The 21,639-nt window shown below is 41.2% G+C and overlaps 3 protein-coding genes and 1 pseudogene across 4 annotated transcripts; all 4 read left to right on the forward strand.

Moving 5' to 3' along the window:
- Nucleotides 1-6,199: 6,199 nt before the first annotated feature.
- LOC120321991 lies at nucleotides 6,200-7,370 on the forward strand (annotated as a pseudogene).
- Nucleotides 7,371-10,965: 3,595 nt separating this feature from the next.
- On the forward strand, nucleotides 10,966-11,695 carry LOC6538466. 2 transcript variants are annotated; one of them, XM_002098954.4, is made up of 2 exons: nucleotides 10,966-11,091; nucleotides 11,160-11,695. In XM_002098954.4, the coding sequence occupies exons 1-2, from the start codon at nucleotides 11,046-11,048 to the stop codon at nucleotides 11,579-11,581; spliced, it is 468 nt and encodes a 155-aa protein (XP_002098990.1). In that variant the 5' UTR covers nucleotides 10,966-11,045; the 3' UTR covers nucleotides 11,582-11,695. The 2 variants fall into 2 exon arrangements, with proteins under 2 accessions (XP_002098990.1, XP_039231636.1); XM_039375702.2 differs by having other exon boundaries at nucleotides 10,978-11,091; nucleotides 11,166-11,695.
- A 356-nt stretch (nucleotides 11,696-12,051) lies between these two features.
- On the forward strand, nucleotides 12,052-13,593 carry LOC6538467. The gene is made up of 2 exons (XM_002098955.3): nucleotides 12,052-13,131; nucleotides 13,260-13,593. Exons 1-2 carry the CDS (start codon nucleotides 12,126-12,128, stop codon nucleotides 13,469-13,471), a joined length of 1,218 nt encoding a protein of 405 aa, XP_002098991.1. The 5' UTR covers nucleotides 12,052-12,125; the 3' UTR covers nucleotides 13,472-13,593.
- Nucleotides 13,594-14,599: 1,006 nt separating this feature from the next.
- Nucleotides 14,600-15,294, forward strand: LOC6538468 (receptor expression-enhancing protein 5). Its single transcript, XM_002098956.4, has one exon. The coding sequence runs from the start codon at nucleotides 14,680-14,682 to the stop codon at nucleotides 15,205-15,207; it is 528 nt and encodes a 175-aa protein (XP_002098992.1). The 5' UTR covers nucleotides 14,600-14,679; the 3' UTR covers nucleotides 15,208-15,294.
- Nucleotides 15,295-21,639: the final 6,345 nt, after the last annotated feature.

Consider the following 21,639-nt stretch of genomic DNA (forward strand, 5'->3'; position numbering starts at 1 on the left):
GTGGCTTTTATTTGTGAATTTTAAGCACAATTTTGTTTTTCCCTCTGCGCCATAGTGAATATATATCTTTTTTATTCGCCTTGCAATTTGTATGCTCTGGGGATTACTATTTTTCTACCTCGTATTCGATTCTCTGACTGTGCAATTTGTAGTCCGGTTTTTTGTCTATCGACTTCGATTTTTAAGGGGAGAAAAACCGCAGACATTAGGACGGTGGGTACAAAAGCTTTACAAAATTTATGGCAATCATTGTTGTGGAAATTATAAGCAAATAAATGCAAATTTCAATAGCGAAACTCATTTGGCAATAATTGAGCAAATGAATTATGCAACGAGTTACGGCATTTAATAGACATCAGTATCGCTTACGTTCTGGGATATTGCACTGAAAAAAGTTACTTATTACTCTATGTGATTAAAAACCATTTCAAAAGAAAAAACAAAATATTTATTAAGAGGACATTTAAGTAATATCATAGTTTTGATATACTTCCTTGATTCGACTTATATTCGTGTAATGCGTTTAATTTTCTCTCAGTGTGCGTATGCTCCTCACACAATTTCTGGCAATTTCCGTTCGCAGCTGTCGGAAAGTTTAGCGAACTAATTGCGATGCCCCCGCCCCTCTGCCGCCCATCAGCCGATTCTCGATGCTTGCCTTGTCTAATAATGAAATTAATTAACGGTTAATCAAATTGGCAAGTAGAAGCAGTTGGCCAACTGCCATTCGAGTAGCAGTGCCTTCCGAAGTCGTTGGCAAATTGTTTAGCTTAACTTAATTAGCCTCATTTTAGCCATTTGCTATTTTTAGTTGCTTTTAAAATGTTTGCCAACGTCTTGGCCATTGATGCCGTTGGAATGCCGGCAGTGGCAATGTGTGTCAGCAGTTCCATTTGAGCTGGCTTAATGGCAATTTTCCAGGCAACCATTTAGTTAAAGTTCCGCCCTCATTTTTTTTTTCCAAGCCCACCCGCGGCTTAGAGACCATTTGCGTGATCACCTCTGTCATTGTGCCAAATGAACCTTTTGTTTGCCCAACAGCCGTTGCATATACGGGGAGTTGCAACAATTTGCCTGACAATTGTTTAATTATGCAGGACAAACATTAAGCAAAGTGCTGGTGGAGGACTGCAAGTGAACTTAGCATAGCTTCCCAGGGCATTTTGTCAACAAAGGGAAAAGGTAAATAACACTTTTGGCTGCCCTCCGGCGAGACACAGAAGCAGACGACGCAGACGCATTCCTCATTCCTCATTCCATCAGCGCCTTTTCCTCACTTTTCCACCGGCCAAAAAGATGCAAACTTTGCACTAAGGAACTTGCTCAGATTTATTTCAATGCTTCCCAAGCCCAAGGCAACGAGCAGCCAGCAAGGACCTTCGGCAGGACGAAGGAGAAGTGCATGAGTTCGCTGGAAAACTATGTCAGTCAGCTGCTGAATTTACCCTCAACGAATCCCTTGCCAAGTCTGCCTTTATTCTGGCTAAGCGCAAAGAAAAACACATAATAAGTAAAGTGTTTGGGGAGGGGAAACGGAAATTTATGTTATTTCACCAAGTGGTTGCGCACAAAAAGCGTAGCTCAAAATAAGTAAAACATAAGTCATCAAAGCGCAAGAACTTAATGCTCCACCTATTGACATGTTTTAAAGTGCCGATAAATATTTGGTTACTTCTTAAGAGACTGATAATACAATTACTCCTTTTAATATTAATATTTAAATATTAAGTTATCATTTAAAAACGCCGTTCATTACTTCAAGTGCATCGAGAAAGACACTAGAGCTTTTTTTGCAGGGAAGCTAGTTTTTTGTGCAGCCAAAAATTGACTTAAAGTTGCATTCCTTGTTTGCTGCTGAAAGCGCTTCCATATCTGGCAAACATTTAATTTGCAACAGGAGCCGCGTGACGAGATCCTGGCAGCTTCCTCTGCAGGATGATGGGTCCCTTTGGCTTTAGCTCAACTCATTTGCATGCAACATGACAACTACATGGAGTCCCTATGACTCGCTGCTTATAAATTATGCTCTTTACTGACGCTATCACAACCATTCCCCCACAGGCACTCCACTGTTGGCCATCCCATTGGGGATTCAGAATTAAATCCAACACCATGGATCCACCAAAAAATTTGCATCTGCAGATGAAGTTACAGTTTTTTTTTCCGACAAATTTCCACTTATTCTTTTTTTTTTTGTTGTTGGTTGTTTTGCGATTTTGACAGCGGACAAAGGAATCGCCTTTTAATTAGGCAACTGTCAACAGTTTTCAGGGCGTTTTCCTCTGCAACTTCAGACCTCTCAAATTTCTATCAAAATCTCATTAGCACAACGCGTGGCGCAAACCGCAAAATGGCTTCTGTGAGTTTCCGGTCTCTGTGTATGTGTATGTGTTTGTGTGTGTGTGTGTGTGTGTGTGTGTGTGTGTGTTTGCGTTCTGGATTCTCTGTACTTCATACTCGGTACTCTGTTTTCTGTGGTATCGGTTTCGCTGTGTGTATTTATTTAGCCCAAAAATGCCGAAGCATCAAAACAGGGCCGCCTGTCGAAAGTTGGAGGGCAAAAAAGTTTTTTTAATTAGTTTGCCTGCCATGTTATTGTTTAACCTTTCCTCATTTCTTCTCCCTGCCTCTCGCACACACACATACGCACACACACAGATGCCTGTCATTTTGCACCTAATTGCATTAACCAAAGAGAACAAAGTTCGGCCAGGTGTCAGCTACAATATTGCATTACTCATTCGCCCCGTTCACCCAATCTAGTTTGCTTGTGTATAATTCTCATGTTGCTTTTACGTGTGCGTTTTCCAGGATTTTGGTTGATTGTTTGTAGTAGCTCTTCTTTTGCTGATATTTAAAACGAGCAATCAACGTCAGTCGTGTAGGAAAATTTAACTGATGGCCACTGGATGCCAAAAACTAACAAAGCGGAAGACATAATTGCTTTAATTTTTGGTATGCCAATTAGGAATAAATTGGTATAACAAATTTTTGGCATAAACTGCGCAATTTGACTACCTTGCTTATATATAAATATATAGTACTGCATTTTTAAATAGCTTCACCAAGTTTTCTGTGTAATATTTTGTATTACCAGTTAACTGAAAGCCACATACTGTTAAATTAAATTCGCCTGTTTCGCGCTGATGCTGATCTCTTTGAAGGCACGTCGGCTCTGGTTTTCGCTAAAAAAAACTTAAGTGCGGCAGTAACAACAATCAGAGTTTTGGTAAGCAGAGGAAGAAAAGGAATCAGGGGTCAGAGGTCGGAGGTCGCATTCCCTTGGGCGATGCGGCAGTGGGAACAGCGCAATTTGCGAGCCACAAAATGTGTAAGGTAATCACTAGCCGCAAATGGTTGTTGTTTCTGCTCGTTGCTCCGCTTGTTGTATTATTATTGTGCATTATACGGAAATTGACAATGAAATTTTCCCTTTATTGTTGCTACCAACTTGAAAGTAGGAAAAAGGAAACAGGCAAAAGGCCACACAAAATTCGACTTCGAATGCCACTTGAGAATTTAATAAAAGAACAAAAAAATGGGCCAAGGGAATGGCAATGAAAATGGTAGATACAGAGAGAAAACTTGGAATTGTTGTGCACAAGTGCCGGTTAAATATTTTAGGCAAATGCCTCAACCTCTGAGCCCCAAAAACTCCATTCTGGCCCCAAGGAAGCTGACGAGTTGCCGGGCCAAAATAAATCAGCTGGGGCGTAGGCACTTGAGTTGATTTATGGCAATGACTGGTGGCATGAGGCAGAGGTCTCATCATGGCGTAGAATCATCAGGTTAGCTGGTTCCACTTTTCCAAATTGCCTTGAGCTCAGCTTTTAGGAGCTTCCGCAGCCTTTGACAATATCTGTGGAACCCGAACAAAATTTGTTACATTGTAATTTGGGGAATGAACACTATTCTTTCGTTGCGAGGCAGGTTGCCAAACACAATATTCATACAAACAAACAAAAAACTGTTTTAATTATTAAGTTAAATTTTGTGGTTGTCTTTAATCCACAGTGTGCTTACAAAATGAATGTAAACCCATTTTTGCTTGTTTTAAAGTTGGAGCCTCAACGCCTTTCAGATCTCAGACACAGAAAATTCTCGTTTCAACTGCAGTTCATCAGTCAACTGGAAAGTTACAGACTCGGCCAGTTTTGTCAGTCAAGCAATGTGACATTCAGTCAATCTTAGGCTCGCATTCTTGTTGCCACTCCAAGCCGAAAATTGTCTTTGAAATTCGTAAGCCAATTTGCAGTGGCTTCGCATTTCACACACAGACTCATATTCCTTTCTGCTGTTCACCTTTTTTCTCATCAATTTGGCTACTTGGCCTGTCCGCATTTTAATTACACACTCATTAAAAAAATACAACGAAACAAAATGAATTCTTGCAAGAGGCTAAAAAGATGGCCCAAATAAGCTTACAAGCTGTCGGCACGTGGACAAACTTGAGTTGAAATGGAATCGAAGATAACAGGGGGGTAGTCACGAATTGTATATACACTTCTTAAATGAAACTGGAGATTTTACAGAAAGAAGAATTTACAGAGAAACTTAAAAGGATTTAATTTTAGGAAATTCGCAATATAGTGTTTTTAAAGAAAATAAAGGATTATCAAAAAGGAGAGTGCAAAGATTATCTTCTTTAGGAAATCTGATCAAAGTGTAAAAGTACCCTTTGAAAGGGCAAGCAATATATTTATGGCCGCAATTAAAGTTGAATGTCTTTGGTGGGCCACCTGAAAGTAGGCAGCACATTTTAATGAGCACTGTGTCCCCGAAGACAGAGTCAAATATAATTAAAACAGTGAGTTGTGGACCGATTCCGGTTGGCCAGAGCCATCGGGAAATTGTGCCGGCCAGCCACTTAAACTTTTATGGGATGAAATAATGGTAGGTTTTATTTTTTGGAGTGCTAATATTAAGGTTGCAAACCTTTTTCGCAGGCGGCTGCAGACATGGAAAAATTTCATTAGTCTAATGTGTTGCATGTCACATCAATGTCAGGCGTTGCACTATGTGCAAACTGCATGTGGCAAATGTGAAAATCCCAAACAAGCTGGGATGCAGATGGCCAGGACATCCCGGAGCCACGGATATGTAGACCGGGTTGAGTGTCGTCTGTTTCTGTTTCTGTTTGTGGCTGTCGCTCAGGATTCTTCCCGGCTAGTTGTCACTGTAGTAAAAACAGGCGAATCCAACAGCTTCACCTGCTGCTCCCTTTCTATTTCTTTGGAGTACGCTCCCCTATTCTTGTAGCCATACATCTTCGTCATTTCATTGCAGTTGTCAACCCTACAATGCAATGCAAAGTGCCACAACCTCCTACCTCCGACAGCGTGATGCATTGTTGTGCTACATTTGTCATACCCTGTAGAGCATACAGTGGGTGCCATGTACTTCCTTCACGAAACTATTTAAACGAGGCATTTCTTTCTTATATAAAATTAGTCATTAATAGCTGCATGTTTCCCAGGAATGCATGAAAAATTATAAGACTTGCAACGAGATGTGACAAAAGTTTATTTTAATTCACTTTAGGTTTATTACCTTTTGGGCTTCCATACTTTATTTTTCTTACTTATTTTCACTTAGCTTTTCTAGCTCGTATTTGCCCCTGTATAATAAAATGGCTTATAGAGCAGACAAGCAGGACTCGGTGGATTACAAACATATATATAGGGAGCAAAACCACCTCCAGACTGTGGTGCACTCGAAATCCCAGAAATTGCAGCCAGGATGAAAACCAAATTTAGATTCATCTTGGTTACGAGACGGTAGATTAGTTTATAGTTTTCTTATGGTTAGACATTTTAAAAATTGTGAATATATACGGCAGAACTGATTTAATTAACAGTATGAAAATGTAATTTAAAATGGTTGTTAAGAGAAATAACTGACTATATATTTTCTTCTAAATTTATTGCAATTTGACACTTTTCGTTGCGAAATAAAACAGATTGCTGCTCTGAAAATCAAAACATAATTTTTGCTTTTAGTTGAGGTATTTGGCTTTGATCAATTTATTGCTGCCACGTTTCGACGCTAACTGACTCAAAACAATTTCGGGCACACGTGTTCTGGCTGCCATGACGGAATTAAAAACAAAACCAATTGGATGCGGGGAAAATGGAGCAAATGGCCGCAACTAAAACAATGGCGCCTGCAGGTGGCTCGACTTTTGGGTTAGAATATCTGATATCCGGGTGGGTTCGGCACTGAATCCCTGTTGTCTTTATGGAGCCACGTGCTCGCTCGCTTTGCTGGCAGCCGATGCTCACTGGCCGGGAAATTCATGGCCACTTAAATGCTGTAAAATGGACCAAGCTGCCGGCACTAAAAACCAAAAGTTGCTGTACCAAAACTTTAGTTTAGCTTTCATAGACACACAGAGGCCAGGCCCACACACCTTGGTCGCTTTTATGGCTCATAATTATACCCGTTACTCGTAGAGTAAAAGGGTATACTAGATTCGTTGAAAAGTATGTAACAGGCAGAAGGAAGCGTTTCCGACCATATAAAGTATATATATTCTTGATCAGGATCAGTAGCCGAGTCGATCTGGCCATGTCCGTCTGTCCGTCCGTCTGTCTGTCCGTCTGTCCGTCTGTCCGTATGAACGTCGAGATCTCAGGAACTACAAAAGCTAGAAAGTTGAGATTAAGCATACAGACTCCAGGGACATAGACGCAGCGCAAGTTTGTCGATTCATGTTGCCACGCCCACTCTAACGCCCACAAACCGCCCAAAACTGCCACGCCCACACTTTTGAAAAATGTTTTGATATTTTTTCATGTTTGTATTGGTCTTGTAAATTTCTATCGATTTGCCAGAAAACTTTTTGCCACGCCCACTCTAACGCCCACAAACCGCCCAAAGCTGCTACGCCCACACTTTTGAAAAATGTTTTGATATTTTTTCATTTTTGTATTGGTCTTGTAAATTTCTATCGATTTGCCAAAAAACTTTTTGCCACGCCCACTCTAACGCCCACAAACCGCCCAAAGCTGCTACGCCCACACTTTTGAAAAATGTTTCGATATTTTTTCATTTTTGTATTAGTCTTGTAAATTTCTATCGATTTGCCAAAAAACGTTCTGCCACGCCCACTATAACGCCTACAAACCGCCAAAAACTGTGTTTAAGACTCTCCTTCTCCCTTCCACTAGCTGAGTAACGGGTATCAGATAGTCGGGGAACTCGACTATAGCGTTCTCTCTTGTTTTTTTTTCTTTTCCTGCTTCTCGACATCATTTTTTCTGTTTGGGTCAGTCATAAAAAGTTAAAGTTAAAGTTTTTCTAGCCGAACGGGTAGCCATCGGTAAATCAGTTTTTATTGTGCATAAATTAAAAATGTTCAATTAAAAGCAGATGAAAGAAGAAGTTTCTGCTTGGTTTTTAGCCAGAAAACACGTGGCTGGTGGCTCAATTTGAGAACAGTTTTTCCCGGCAAACTTTGTCGAGCTTTGGGAAACAAAAGACTAAAATTATAACAAACTTTCGAACATACATAGATCAAATGGTTGTTCAACAAAATTTAGTTACGCAAACATGTTGAAATTGCGTGGAAAGCGAAATTGAGAACATATGGCTGGCGCACATGTCGTATGCGCAATATTCAAGGCACATCCAATTGTCCCAGCAATTATTTATACATTTGTTGCCGATTAATGCATAATTATTGTCAATAATTAACACAATAAAAAACATTGAATTCTGCTCCGAATTACAATTGGTCTTTTTTTTTTCAACCTGATTCATATGTGCTGCCATAATCAGTTGCAAATACATTACGCTTTTTATTATCTTCATTAATAATGCAGGGCGAAATCCAACTCTGGCACTTAATTTTGTTTATTCTCCTTCATTAAACGTGTTAAGCTTAAAATGGCTGCCATTTTGTTGATTAACAAAAGAAGTGCTTGATCTATGATAGCTGAACAACAGAAAAGCGGATATCGCCTGAAAAAACTACAAAGTGAGCATGTTGTTAAAAATACAAAATAATAGTTAAAGCACTGTTTAATCTTGAAGAGCTTTAAAAGACTATCTTTTATGACGTCAATTTCAGATAAAACGCTGTCAACTTGGGTAATTAGAATTTGGCTCAAAAGTCATTTTCATTTTTCAAAGCTGTCTTACATTTTTTGACATTTTCAAGTCGAAACTAACAAACTATAAAATTCCAGCTGAATATCTGTCAACGAGTCGAATGCATGTCCCCAAGGCGATGAAAATCAATTTGCAATGCAGCGTACTAGGAAAAAAGCCGATGGCAAAAGGAAAAATATCTAGAGACACATGCCAAGGCGCACAGCCTTTGCATCTGAATCTGATTCTGATTCTGATTCTGCCTCTGCATCTGCATCTGAATCTGAATCGGATGGAATCAAGGAGCAGGAATCAGCGAGCAGAAGGAATGCCTAGGAATGCAAATAGCTCTAAATGCATTTGACGATGCTGTGATTTGATTTCGATATCCACCCATCGTCGATGTGGGTGTCTGTGTTGACTTTCCATTTCTGTTCGCGAGCGTAAGTTTTTGCTCCGGATTTTCGCCAGTTTTCCCAAAGCCAACCTGATTATAATTCGAATGCATCGACTTCTGGCATTTGCAAAAATGTCATTCGAAAGTTGGAAAACTCGAGTCTGCTGCCTGCCAGCCTGACTGCCAGCTTCCGCTTCCGTTTAATCATTTTCCTTGCTGTTGTTATGCCGTTGGGCTGATTGCCGTCGTTCACTTAGCTGATTGCAGTAGCTATCAAAAATTCGCTGCGACAACGTGTCGTATGCGTGATATTATGCCAGGTCGTGCTCATTCGCACTTGTCTCGCTGGCATCTTCATTCATATTGTGTTCTGGCACTGAAAGAAAGGTTTTAAAACTTTAGTGAAGTGTTTTTGTGTCAATTAATCTTTACTTAACACTAACCATTTAATAAAATAAGAGACTAATAGTATCAATGCGAGTTCCTTACCTGTTCACAGTTTTACTTGTCGTTTTTTATATTCCACGATTTTTTTTGAGTGCCCCAAACGAAAAAGAAACAATGAAAAGTGAGGAACCTGAGGAAAAACTTTGTTAATTTTCGAGCAGCTCACGCAATAAAGCAAGCGCAGGCAGCGCATCACGTGCGCATTTAAGTTGCAAGTTACAACGGCAACGTGCGGCTTCCAAAGATACACAGATACCGTACACCCGGCACAAATACACACACACGCACACAGACAGAGCCCAGAGATACTCACTCATACCGGCACAAAAACAGGACTAGTTAGCTCATGTCAGTGTAAATTTTACACACAGGCGAAACCTGATGCCGCATACAAAAAGCCAAGGCTCTCCGCTCCTCACCTTTTTGCGGTTTATATTCAAGCGCGCGTGTGCAATAAAAAGATATACCCAGTCGGTTATATACCCTGCATAACGGAAGTCGAGGCAAGTTGTTGGCATCCATGGCGGATGCAGGACCAGGAGGCTGAAGGCTGGAGGCAGGAGGCTGGAGACAGGAGGCTCCACAACGGTTGCTGGCAGTCGGGCAGTGGGAAAACACATAGCTGGCTGCGCTGCATAATCAGGCAAAGGCGACGGCGACAACGACAACGACAACATTTATCAAATGAAATGCACGTGCCAAGCGTTTGCCTGGCCCGCTTCCGTGTGGCACCCCGTTCGGATGGGATAAGGTTCTTCGAGGTGCCACAACTCCGGAACTAGCTTGTGCACGAGGGGCGGCAGAGAAGTTGTGCAAAGCTGCCACATATTTACGGGGTGTTTGCGAAAATGGTACGCCGTACTTGATAGCACCACTAAATCAAATGTAACACATGAATTTATTTGTTTATACAATACAAATTTATGAAGCACATGTGTAAAAATGCATTACTTCTTAGAAAATTGTTTTATATTAATATAAATATTTTATAATAACTATTTTTGAAAATATTCAATTTAAATTCATTTTCCATTTTGTCCACTTAATGAGACGCCCCTTGATCTGAAAGTATCTATTTTCTGGCTTTATATATACGCATCTATTGTATATATGTGCAAAATCAGCTGCCAAGTGCAGTGCATTTTAGTGATTATAATGAGCAAACTTTCTGGCTTCAGTTTCTTATTCGTGAATTAAATGAGAAAGGTGATATGGCTATGGATGGGTAAATGGTTTGTTGTTAAAGTCTCTCGCATTACACAAATACGCAACCTGAGATATAAATTGTGCATTGCAAAACTGACTTTTATGACGCATGCGAACCCGTAAATAACGGAGAGGAATCATAAAATGTCTTTAAAATTCGTTTAAAATCCCTTCGACAAGCAGCGACGTCTGCCGCCCTTCTTGGCGCCCCTCCAGAAATTGCATTCTGCTGTCGTGGCGGGTGCACCTTGCAACCAAGTGGCTGCCACTGTTGCCACTGCTACTTCAGCTGCTTAAGTGCCATGCATCGAGATTGAGTTGTTTTCCTTGTTGCCACATCCCCACTTCGCATCGAGGCGCATTCCACTCGAGAAAATCGATGATGTCTTGGGTGCTTTTGTTTTTGCAGCCGCACTCCAACTTGAAAATGTTTTGATAAACTAGCTCTCTGGGTATGGCTATGCAAAGAAGGGAAAAGTGCTGAAAAAGTGCAAAAAGAAGACGGTACCGGCAACTTTAATCTGCAACAAATGCAGCAACAATGCTGCATTTCCACCAGCAGCAGCTTTAGCAGTTGTCAAAACGTTGCTGGCTTTGGAGGGTACAAACTTTTTGGCCAACTGTCGAAAAACAAGTGAGATGAAATTGGTAAAACAATTGTCAATGCGTCAATTTGAATGGCTTTCAGATGCAGCAGAAGATGCAGCCTCAGCGGATAAAAAACATCAACAAAAACAAGTGTCGAAAGTTTGGCCAAGAAACTTTACCAAAGCAATGCACAAAAAAGGTCTAAGTGCAGTCCAATTTTGTATACCCAATTTATGTGAAAGTAGTCCTTGAGCCAAAAGTCTGTAAATAAATTGGCAAAACAGTGTGAGCTATTCAACTGGCAACAAGTTAGAATATGAACTGCATATTTCTTATTTGCTCCCTGCTTGGCATCTCTTTCGGTAAGTGGCCATGAGTGCTTTAATTAGAACTTAACAAACGCAGCTGAAACCCAAACTAATCCGAGCAGTTATAGCGATCGAGGCCAACTGTCTGCGGGGTACAGGCCACATGTGGCAGCTGAAGCCACCCACCGGCACAAACAGTTGCAATCGACCGTCATCTCTGGCCAGAAATGGAACATCAATGGGAAAACCAATGGGAAAACCAGCAACGTCTGCAGTCGACATTGCAGTTACTACAATGGTAGCACCAGATCCGGAGGTTGGAGCAACCGTAGCTGCCCCTCCTGTGGTGTTTCTGGCCAACTACGTCTATGAGTGCGCCAGTCGTCGCACTGCAAGCAGTTGCAGTAAGCCACCAGGGTCGAAGCCTTTGCCGGAGCCGGAATCGAAGCCGGAACTCGAATCCGGACAGGAGCCGGAGGTGCCTAAGCCCCGAACTGTGACACTGACAACCGGCGAACTGGAAGGGTTTGGGCCAACTGAGTGAAAGGGGTTTTGCATGCGATTAGACCAGCTGATGGGACGGGTGATGTTAGCCCCATTTATACATTTATACTTCGATGGCAATATATTTCGTACGGCAATAAAGTTAGCCAAGCCATTCTCACTTATCTTAATCATGTTGGGAAACTCGTGGGAGTCAAGATTGGTGGTATGTTCTTCTACCGGAATAGCTACTGCTTCGTTACTAATTTGTTAATGGATAAATTATATATGTTATATATAAGTGAAATTCGTAATAGTTTTCTAGCACTTGGCATTGAACTGTGCCTTTGCAAAGGGGTATGCTTATAACTAATCAAATCTGTTTTCCATGCAAACATCTGTTTGCATTCATTTGTTTTCTTTTGGTTGTTTTTAAACCAAAAATATAAACAAAGTGACTGTAATCACAGCAACAGAAAGTGTGCTTATATAGCGATAAGACCTTGTATTATTACTCGGTTGTAAACTGAAAGCTTTTGAGTTATCAGTGGCTGCTACTGATCTGTGTAGTTAAGTCTCACACTTTTAGTCGGATTAGGGCAGTCATGGCAGATTGGCTAACTTCTGAATACCTGGAAGCGGCACTGCGTCGGCATTACCAGGACAACGAACTTCGAGTGAAATCGATGGTTATAAGTCCCGCTCTAGGGAAAGGAGAAAACTATGGAGCTATCCTAACACGCATACGCCTTGTGTACAGCAGCAACGTCGAGGAACATCTGATTGCCAAGACTCTTCTGGAGAACGAAGACGCGGAGACCAAAAAAAAGAAGGCTCCATATGATATTTACAATCGGGAACTGGAGATTTACGAGCAAGTACTGCCCAGATTGCAGGAACTTGCCGGCGAGCAACTATGTCCTAAAGTACTGCACATTGATCGTGAGAAAGGAGCCCTCATAATGGAAGACTTGACCCACCAGGGATTTGTGATGGCGCCACGACTGCAGAGATTGGATGAGCAGCATGTGAGTTTGGTTCTGAGGAAGCTGGCTAAAATGCAGGCAGCATCGGCGGTTTTGGAGAACAATTCTTTGGAAAATACCTTCTCCCTAACTAAATACGATAAAGGCTTCTTCAATCGTAATACAGAAAGCTTTAGTGCCTACTTTCTGGGCTGCCTTAAGTCCTGTGCCGCTTACCTGAAAACTCAGCCAGGCTATGAACGCCATGCGAAACTATTAGACGAACTGGCTCCCTATTATATGGGACTGGGACTTCGCTGTTTTCAGCCCGAGGTGGCGCACATTAATGTGCTCACCCACGGCGACTTGTGGACAAACAACATGATGTTCAAATACGAGGCGGGCGTGCCAAGCGATGTCCTTCTGATTGACTTCCAGTACGCTTTCTGGGGCTCGCCCACGCTGGACATCCATCATCTGCTCAACACGTCGGCCGTGGAGCAAGTGAGCTGTGAGCTGCAAATGAAGATGAGATGTGTCTACCACGATGTCTTCGTGGGGGAGCTGCAGAGGCATGGCTTCAAAGGTCAAAGGTTGCCCAGTCGAAAGCAGTTTCACCTGGAGTCGGAGCAAAAACGGTTTTACGGTGGGTAAACTTAATTTCCAGCGCATTAGGGAATGAAAATGGAAAAAAAATCATAATATATTTACACTTCCGAGCACGAAATGGTTTTTTTTGTTAAAGAAATAAAGTGCTAATCTATATTCCTTCAGCTGTTCATTGTGGCCTGTTGCTGCTGCCTGTGTTGTTAAACACCGATGAAACGGATGCGGATTTCGCGGCCCTTCTTTCGGATCAGCCGCGTGGAATGAATATGAAAAGGCGGCTGTATCTCAACCCTGGCATCCAGGACTCAATTAAGCAAATGGTGAAGCAATTCGAGCTGGAAGGCCTCCTGGACCCGTGGCAATTCGAATGCCTCTGAACCAGGTGGAAGCGGATTTTCAGTTTCTTTTTTTTTTCATAAACTCCCCCATTAGACATTTCAATTAGACGAGCTAATAAACATAAAACATGGCAGCCACAGCCGCAGGCATTTTAAAGCCAGCCGTCAGAGGCTTTTGAATTATGAACCAAGTTGCGACTCGAAAAAAAGAAAATAAGGAGAGAAAAAGGCCGAAACGAAAACACATTCAGCTGGCCTAGACAAATGCGCAACACATTTAGCTGCTGCGAAATGGAAAAATATAAAGTCAGAGGCGGCGAATGGAAGGGCGAGAATAGTTACACACATTTTTTGAATTGTTTAGCATTTTGAATGAGTGAATGAATGGAACCCATGCGGAGCTGTGAGTGCGTGTCTGCCACAGAAAATGGGTCTGAAAAGAAATGCAAAATGTGAATGTTCATGTTGATGTGGATGTGAATGTGGATAAACGAAAAGTCGGACAAAATGGGGTTGGGGTATTCTGCACGTGCTCCTGGCCTCAGCTTAATTAAAACTTTGGCGCGAAATGGCGGGCCAAGCTGTTGGAAAATAACCAAATTATGACGTGTCTGCCGCTGGCGCTGCTGTATTCACAACTGCATTAAAACAGAGTGCAATTAGGCTAAGCTATGCCATTTAGCCCGGCCTGCGCCAAAAACTAGGCAACAGTTTATTATAGTTAATGAAGAAGAAATGAAAACGTAGGAACGAGGGGATACCATCACAAAATTGTTAACAACAATATTTTTGGTCTTTTTAAAGCTAATTGTAGAAAGTGTTTTTTCTTAGTATGTTTCTCGCATAACTTTGCTAAAAACTCACCTACAGTTTTCGCACACACATTTTTTTACAGCTGAAATCCTCGACAAACATAAAAAAACATTCTCAAACTATTTCCACAAAAAAAAATTTTTTGACAAAATTTGGATTTTGAAAGGGGTACCCATCATAAAATTTAAAAAAAAAAAAAATTTTTGTTTTTATTATTTATTTAAATGCAGTTTTGTTATGGAAGTTTTTCTAAGCTCATAGAGGTATATCACTCCATATTTGCCCAATTTTGTACCATATTGAGCGCCTAATAGGCTGACTTTTAGGGCGTTTTTCTAATGCAAACAAACAAATATCGACTGGCATCTGGAAAGTTGGCGGCGCAACATATTTTTGTTTGACAATTTGATATATTTAAATACAATTTTTGCAAGATGGCCGCGCAGGTGACTCAAGTGCAGCGGTTCTTCAACGGCTACAAGCAGGAGGTGAGCCGATCACTGCGGGATGCGTCCAAGCCGTGGACCAAAGTCTTCGATGCCGTGGAGGAGAAGACCGGCGTGGACAGGGTCAATATTTTCGCAGGTGCTGTTGGTCTGTGCGCCCTCTATCTGACCTTTGGCTGGTGCGCCCAGATATTGTGCAACATTATTGGCGTTCTGTATCCTGCATACATTTCCATCCATGCCATCGAGTCGAGCACAAAGCAGGAGGACACCAGGTGGCTAATCTACTGGGTCACTTTTGGCATCTTCACTGTGATTGAATACTTTTCGGGTCTGCTAACCTCGCTGATTCCCTTCTACTGGCTGCTGAAGTGCACTTTCCTCATCTGGTGCATGCTGCCCAACAAACATAATGGTTCTACCATCATCTACCACAAGCTGGTGCGACCGTACTTGCTGAAACATCACGAATCCGTCGACATGATCATTGATAATGGCACGATGACGCACGACTAGGACCACGTATTGGTTACGTTTTGCAATAAATTTAAATTTTTATTTTGAACGAAAGGAAATCTCCGTTTGTTAAACGTTAAAACGAAATATCTCTCTTTTTGTGGACTCGTATGTAAACTCAAACTGGGATTCCGGCTCAGAACGGTATTTCCATTTTTTAAGTGACATTCGGAAAGAAGATATATGTACATTCTCGGGGTTTCACATTGATAATCTATGATAAAAAGAAGTATATGATGGCGGAAGACCAACTCAGCCTAATGCAAGCCATTTACCCATAGTTTTCCATTTTGTGAGTGTAATGAGAGGTCCTTGACAATGCGACATAAATGTTGTGCGTAAAAAGCATCCTGATGCCACAAATTTTTTGTTCTCACTCGAGTTTTTTTATGTGCCAGCGCATGTTTGTTCAATATTTATAGAATGAAAACAAGAGAGAACGCTATAGTCGAGTTCCCCGACTATCTGATACCCGTTACTCAGCTAGTGTAAGTGCGAAGGACAGTTTTTGGCGGTTTGTGGGCGTTAGAGTGGGCGTGGCCAAAAGTTTTTTGGCAAATAGATAGAAATTTACAAGACTAATACAAAAATGAAAAAATATCAAAACATTTTTCAAAAGTGTGGGCGTGGCAGCTTTGTGCGGTTTGTGGGCGTTAGAGTGGGCGTGGCAAAAAGTTTTTTTGCAAATCGATAGAAATTTACAAGACCAATACAAAAATGAAAAAATATTAAAACATTTTTCAAAAGTGTGGGCGTCGCAGTTTTGGGCGGTTTGTGGGCGTTAGAGTGGGCGTGGCAGCATGATTCGACAAACTTGCGCTGCGTCTATGTCCCTGGAGTCTGTATACTTAATCTCAACTTTCTAGCTTTTGTAGTTCCTGAGATCTCGACGTTCATACGGACAGACGGACAGACGGACAGACGGACAGACGGACGGACAGACGGACATGGCCAAATCGACTCGGCTATTGATCCTGATCAAGAATATATATACTTTATATGGTCGGAAACGCTTCCTTCTGCCTGTTACATACTTTTCAACGAATCTAGTATACCCTTTTACTCTACGAGTAACGGGTATAAAAAGACTGTAAATATGACAACTTATGCATCTTAAAAAAAATGCATCAATAACACCTTTGAAATATTTAACATCGCGTCATAATAATTTTGAATAAATATTGTTTTGCATATCACTTATATTGCTTTCAATATTTCATTCGCTTACATGAACACGCACTTAAAAAATGTGTAAATATGGTTTCAATTTAATGAAACCCAGAGTACTTACTGGAAAAAGTTTTTTCATAATTGCCTTTTAGTTAAACTTGCAATGTGAAAATACGAGCTTGTTGCATATTCCTCAATTTAAAATGGTAACATGTAAACATTATGAATTTTTTATGGAAAACTCGTTTTACTTTTAACCCATGTGCTTTATGTGGTATCATTTTTACGTACGATTGCATTATCCTGACTGGCAGAGTGGGAATTTTGTATTTACCTTGTTTAATTGTATTTCTGCTGAAATGACAAGTTCAGGCTGGAAAACTTTCTATGCCAGAGAGCCGAAATTTGATTTAAGCCATTCCATAGATTAAAACTTTGGTTTGCCCAGAGCACAACTGGCACAAAAAAAAAAAAAAAGAAGCAAAATGAAAATCAAAGTTTTCTGGGCGCTGGAGGGGTGGAGTGAAAATATTAAAATTGCTGTCCAGCCATGGCCAGGATTTATTTTCTTAATCCAAATAATGTCAAAAAGCCACAAACAGGCGACAGCCACATAAAACAACTTAGCAAATGAGCACACACACTCTCGCATGAGGGGAAAACGCAAAGAAAAATGTAATTTATTGTTATTACGAAAATAAATAAGAAAGGCAAGAACACAGCAAGGACCGAAATGAATCTGGGGGCTAGAGGAGGCGTGGCCACACCCACTTCACACACACACACACACACACAAGCCATACACATAAACACACACCCAGATTCATGTGGCAATGCTGCAATGCTGAAATGTGGCAAATAAAAGCGAAGAAATTAAGCAACTGACCGCTGGCAAATAAACCTGAAAAAAGTGGAACACAGACAAAGAAAAAGCACAAGAAATGGCAAAAAGGCAGCCATTTTATATGCCATTACATTGTAAATAAAGTATTGTTTATTCCTGAACGCATTTGTGCGTGTGTGTGTGCGAGTATGTTTAGTCAACTAGAACAAGTGAATTTATGGGAAACCGAACTTGTGCCAATGCCATATTTACTTAATAACCCAGCAGCCAAACTCAGGTCAGGACTTACTTGTCACCAGTTGGGTGGAAAACAACTTATTTGGTATTAGCGAACTGATTTTTCGAGTGCCGGTTGGAGGTTTTAATCCAATCAACTCGATACCACACACAAGGCCGGAAAAAAGGCAGTGGCAAATGTTTTGCCGCAAATTGCATAACTTCATCAGCTGCGAATTTCAACCGCTTGCAACATCGTAATGCATATTTGGCTTACAACTCACCGGCTGCTCTGTACAGCAGGACCGGAAAATTTCAATTTATCTGCATCCAACTTAGCCATCGAGTTGATTTCGGCCGGCAGGATAACCCTTCGGGTCAAGTGTGAGTAATTACCGCAGTTAGGCCGATCCGGCCGAAAGGAACCTGAGCAGGCAAATGAAATTTCCATGAGTACAAGGGCCATGCTTTAAAAATAGCTGGCTCCGGGGGAAAATGGGAAAAGCGCTTGTTTTCCCATGTATTTTCTGCTGCTCAGTTGAGCATGTGCCCTGTGCAAGTGTGTGTGTATGTGTGTCTATGTGTGTGTGTGTGTGAGCAGGAGGTCAGGCAACACTTGACTAAACATTTTCATTTTGGCCAAGGGTGGCCAGAAGTCAATGAATTTTGCCACATGGCGTATGCTTGATGTTGCGTGTTGTGTTTTTCTGGCGCCAAATGATTTCATTAAGTGCGAGCTACAACACGCTGGGAAATCAATAAAATCGAAGTTCTAATGTCTTGAATATCAACTAATGGTGTTGGAACATAAGGAACATGCATTTTAAATTAAGATTTGGGATTGCTAACCTATGATTTTAATGAGGGTAAAATATATTTTAGAAACATAATACTGTCCAAAATAAGCATATGCAGTTTAATTGGCATGCAAATCGAATTACGCTTGTAATTAAATATCAAATCAAATATTGATAAAGCAATAAGTGATTTTCCCATGCCGGACAAAGTCAAAAGTCATGAACTCTTGAGGGAAAGGGCGGCGTCAATGACACACGGAATGCGACATACATTTCGAGCAAAAATGTAATTTATTCAGTGCTGGAAGCTAAAAGCTGAAAGCTGAGGCGAAAACAAAGACACTGCCACGCCCCAACAAAGCCCACATAATGAAAGACAAACAAAGCATTCTTTTAGGCGCCGCTGCAGCTGTTTGACATGGATAGCTGTCTTCGACTGTGTCCGTGTCTCTGGGCGTGTCAAAGTTCAAAGGACGAGGCGTAAGAATTAAAACGGATTAGTTGAGCAACGACACAGAGAACGACCACCAGCCAACGGCCCCTATCCATCATCTTGGCACCAAGGGGTTAATGTCCTAATTGTATTAACGGTGTGCGCCCGAGTCTCTAGTTAAATCCATTTTCCAGACAGTTATTGAGAACTTATTAGCCTGCAGGCCAGGAAGTTTGTGTAGGCAACAAGAACACTTTGATATTCCCTGGCTATGCCAACATGTTAGTTTAGTAAGTCTACAGCACGTCAGTCAAGTGGAAGGTAGATAAATTTGATATTGACTAAATTAATGGCTACTGGAATGGAATTGCGTTATTCAAAATGGATTTTAATTGCTGCCAGATAGCTTGAGGATATAATAGGAAAATGTGAATTAATAATGGAAATGGCTACATTGCTTTACAATCGCTGTAATAAGTATGCCACCTTAAGGAACTCTAAGAGCACTGGACAGTAAACGAATTCATTCGAAGAGAGGAATTTATTATTCTCTCAGAGAGAGAGAGAAAGAGAGAGCGAGTGAATGTTTCCTCCACTTTCTCTGGCTCTCTACAGGAAAGCTTAGCCCTACAGCTTTTGGCTCTCTCCGCTCAAAGGATGCTGGGAAAAGAAAGAACTCAAGCTCTGGCCACATGAGTTCTGCCATTGAGTCCTTATTGAGTTAAGCACACTTCACACTTGATGTCCTTTTGCATTACTCTTGCTGTGTTGGTGCCATCCCACTTCGCTTAAATTTCATTTTGCCATGTCTTCAGCATTAGCCAGCACATTCCTTCTTTCTTTGCCCACAATTCTGTTTTTGTTGCCACTTCATTTTGGCCCAATGAGTGCAAAAAGGACCTTCACAGCCCGTTTGCCTTTGTTTTTTATCTTGCTGTTTGCCCTGCCTTGGATTACCCGTTTGCCTTCTGCTCCTTATCTCTGGCCCCTTTTATTTTTTGCTCAGCTCTTGGATCTGTTTTTGTTTTTATTGAACAGCGCTTTCATTGTTTGATTTTTGTCAACGCTTCCCTGGCTGGGCTTCACTTTGCTTACATAAGTGCTCGTCCTTTGGTCCTGCTAACTTGGCCAAGATGGGCTCGCTCGAGGATTGAGTACCATTTGTTTCAGCATCCTGCGTGTTTGATTCCTTATTTTTTTTTTTGGTTTTTTGTTTTTTGTTTCTTGTTATTTGGCTTAGCCAGTGGCCATTGTTCATTTCTCGGTTAGTTGGTCTTTTAATCGCCTTGCTTAGTTATCCTGCCAAATGATTTTAGCCATCTTTAGCCGGGCTTTTCATTTCAATTAGTCGAAGAGCAGTGCTTAAAGTGCTTTGCCTGTCCTGCGAGTCCTGCCGACTTAATCCGCCGTGCTGATGCCTTGCGTTTGAGTTATTAGGTTAATATTTAATTGACATTTGCGCAGCTCAATGTCGGGGTTGGCTACTTTATTATTTTTACCTAGGCTTAGCTGCTCAACGTGTCGTGACTTTGTTTTATCGCCATTGATACGCTAATTACAAGCGATAATTTATCAAGCACAGCGCACACATGCTCACACGTTTTTGCCAAGCTGCTAAAAATTCAGCTGCAGTGGCAAAAATTGCTACTTAATTATCGCATCCTTTGTGCTACATCCTTTTCTACCCGCCTGTCCCTTCCTCCTGCAATCCTTCGCCATCATCCTTGGCTCATCCTCGTCGTCAATGTCACGACTGCATGCTGCCGTTTTCCCCTCACTTGGGGTAACTTTACAATTAACTACTAATTGCTCATACGCCACGTTGCCCGGATAGAACAAAGTCAGGTGTGCGTGGCGGCAGCAGTTTTCCCGCCTTCTCTCCCTCTTCAGCCCCCCCTCGTATTTTTCTTTCCACGCCTTTTCTTCTAATTATCCGCGTTGTCACCCACCTGACAGCGTTGTTGTTTTTGTTGTTGTCGCCATCGCTATCTGGCATTTACTGAATTAAGTTTTAAATTTTTATTAAATGCCTTTGCGCATTTTTCGTCCCCAGCATTCAGCTACTGTAATTAGTTTTTAATTGCTTTTCAGCAGGAGTAGCATGAATGCGAGTCTACGAGACCCAAACGTAAATAGTTCAGAGCTTTCTTACGGATTTTCCCGTCTCGGCCATTTTCACAACATTTACGCGCCATCCAGCTGGGGCAAAGTCAATCAGCAATTGGGTCTGATCCACATCCACATCCGAATTCACATTCACTTGAATGCGAGAAAAATGCCATGAAAAATATGCGAACAAAAAATGAAAATATCCCCCAGCAGACGGAGGCTGCCGGGCTAAAAAGGAAAGTAATCACAAAACTTTCGCAATAAATCTATGAAAATAATGAAAAAACCCAAAGTGCTTGCCGGCATTCTCCCTTACTATTAGGTTTTCAATATTTTACACATATTGAAGGATGTCAATATGGAAATGTATAGGTTGCCCAAGAGGTCAGGACGACAGTAAAACACTCTCAGTTCAGGACTAACAATAGCAATCAGCTAGGATTGGATGGAAATAAGGAAATGCATTAAATTATTATTACAATTATTTGCATATATAACTATATTTGTTATAACTGAGTAGGCGTTGTAATAGCTCATTATATAGAACCATTCCTGTTTAATACCATTGATATTGGCCTCATTAAATTGTGAATAATTTAAATGTACAACAGACTCTTTGTAAATCAGTCACAACACCCAATTTATCAGTTTACAAGTATTTTGCATGCTAATGTTCAATCACTGCAGTCCGTATAAATCAAACCAGAGCTCAAATTCCTATCATCTGTATACTTGTAATCAAATTATGCTCTGCCAACGTTTGGTATCAGGCAGCTTTAATCACACAAGGTAAATACTTTACGCCCACAGAGTATCAATCATCAAACATTGTATCCGAAAAGGTCCTGCACACAAACACAGGA

This window comes from Drosophila yakuba, chromosome 3R, assembly GCF_016746365.2.
Source record: "Drosophila yakuba strain Tai18E2 chromosome 3R, Prin_Dyak_Tai18E2_2.1, whole genome shotgun sequence".
NCBI classification, from domain to species: domain Eukaryota; kingdom Metazoa; phylum Arthropoda; class Insecta; order Diptera; family Drosophilidae; genus Drosophila; species Drosophila yakuba.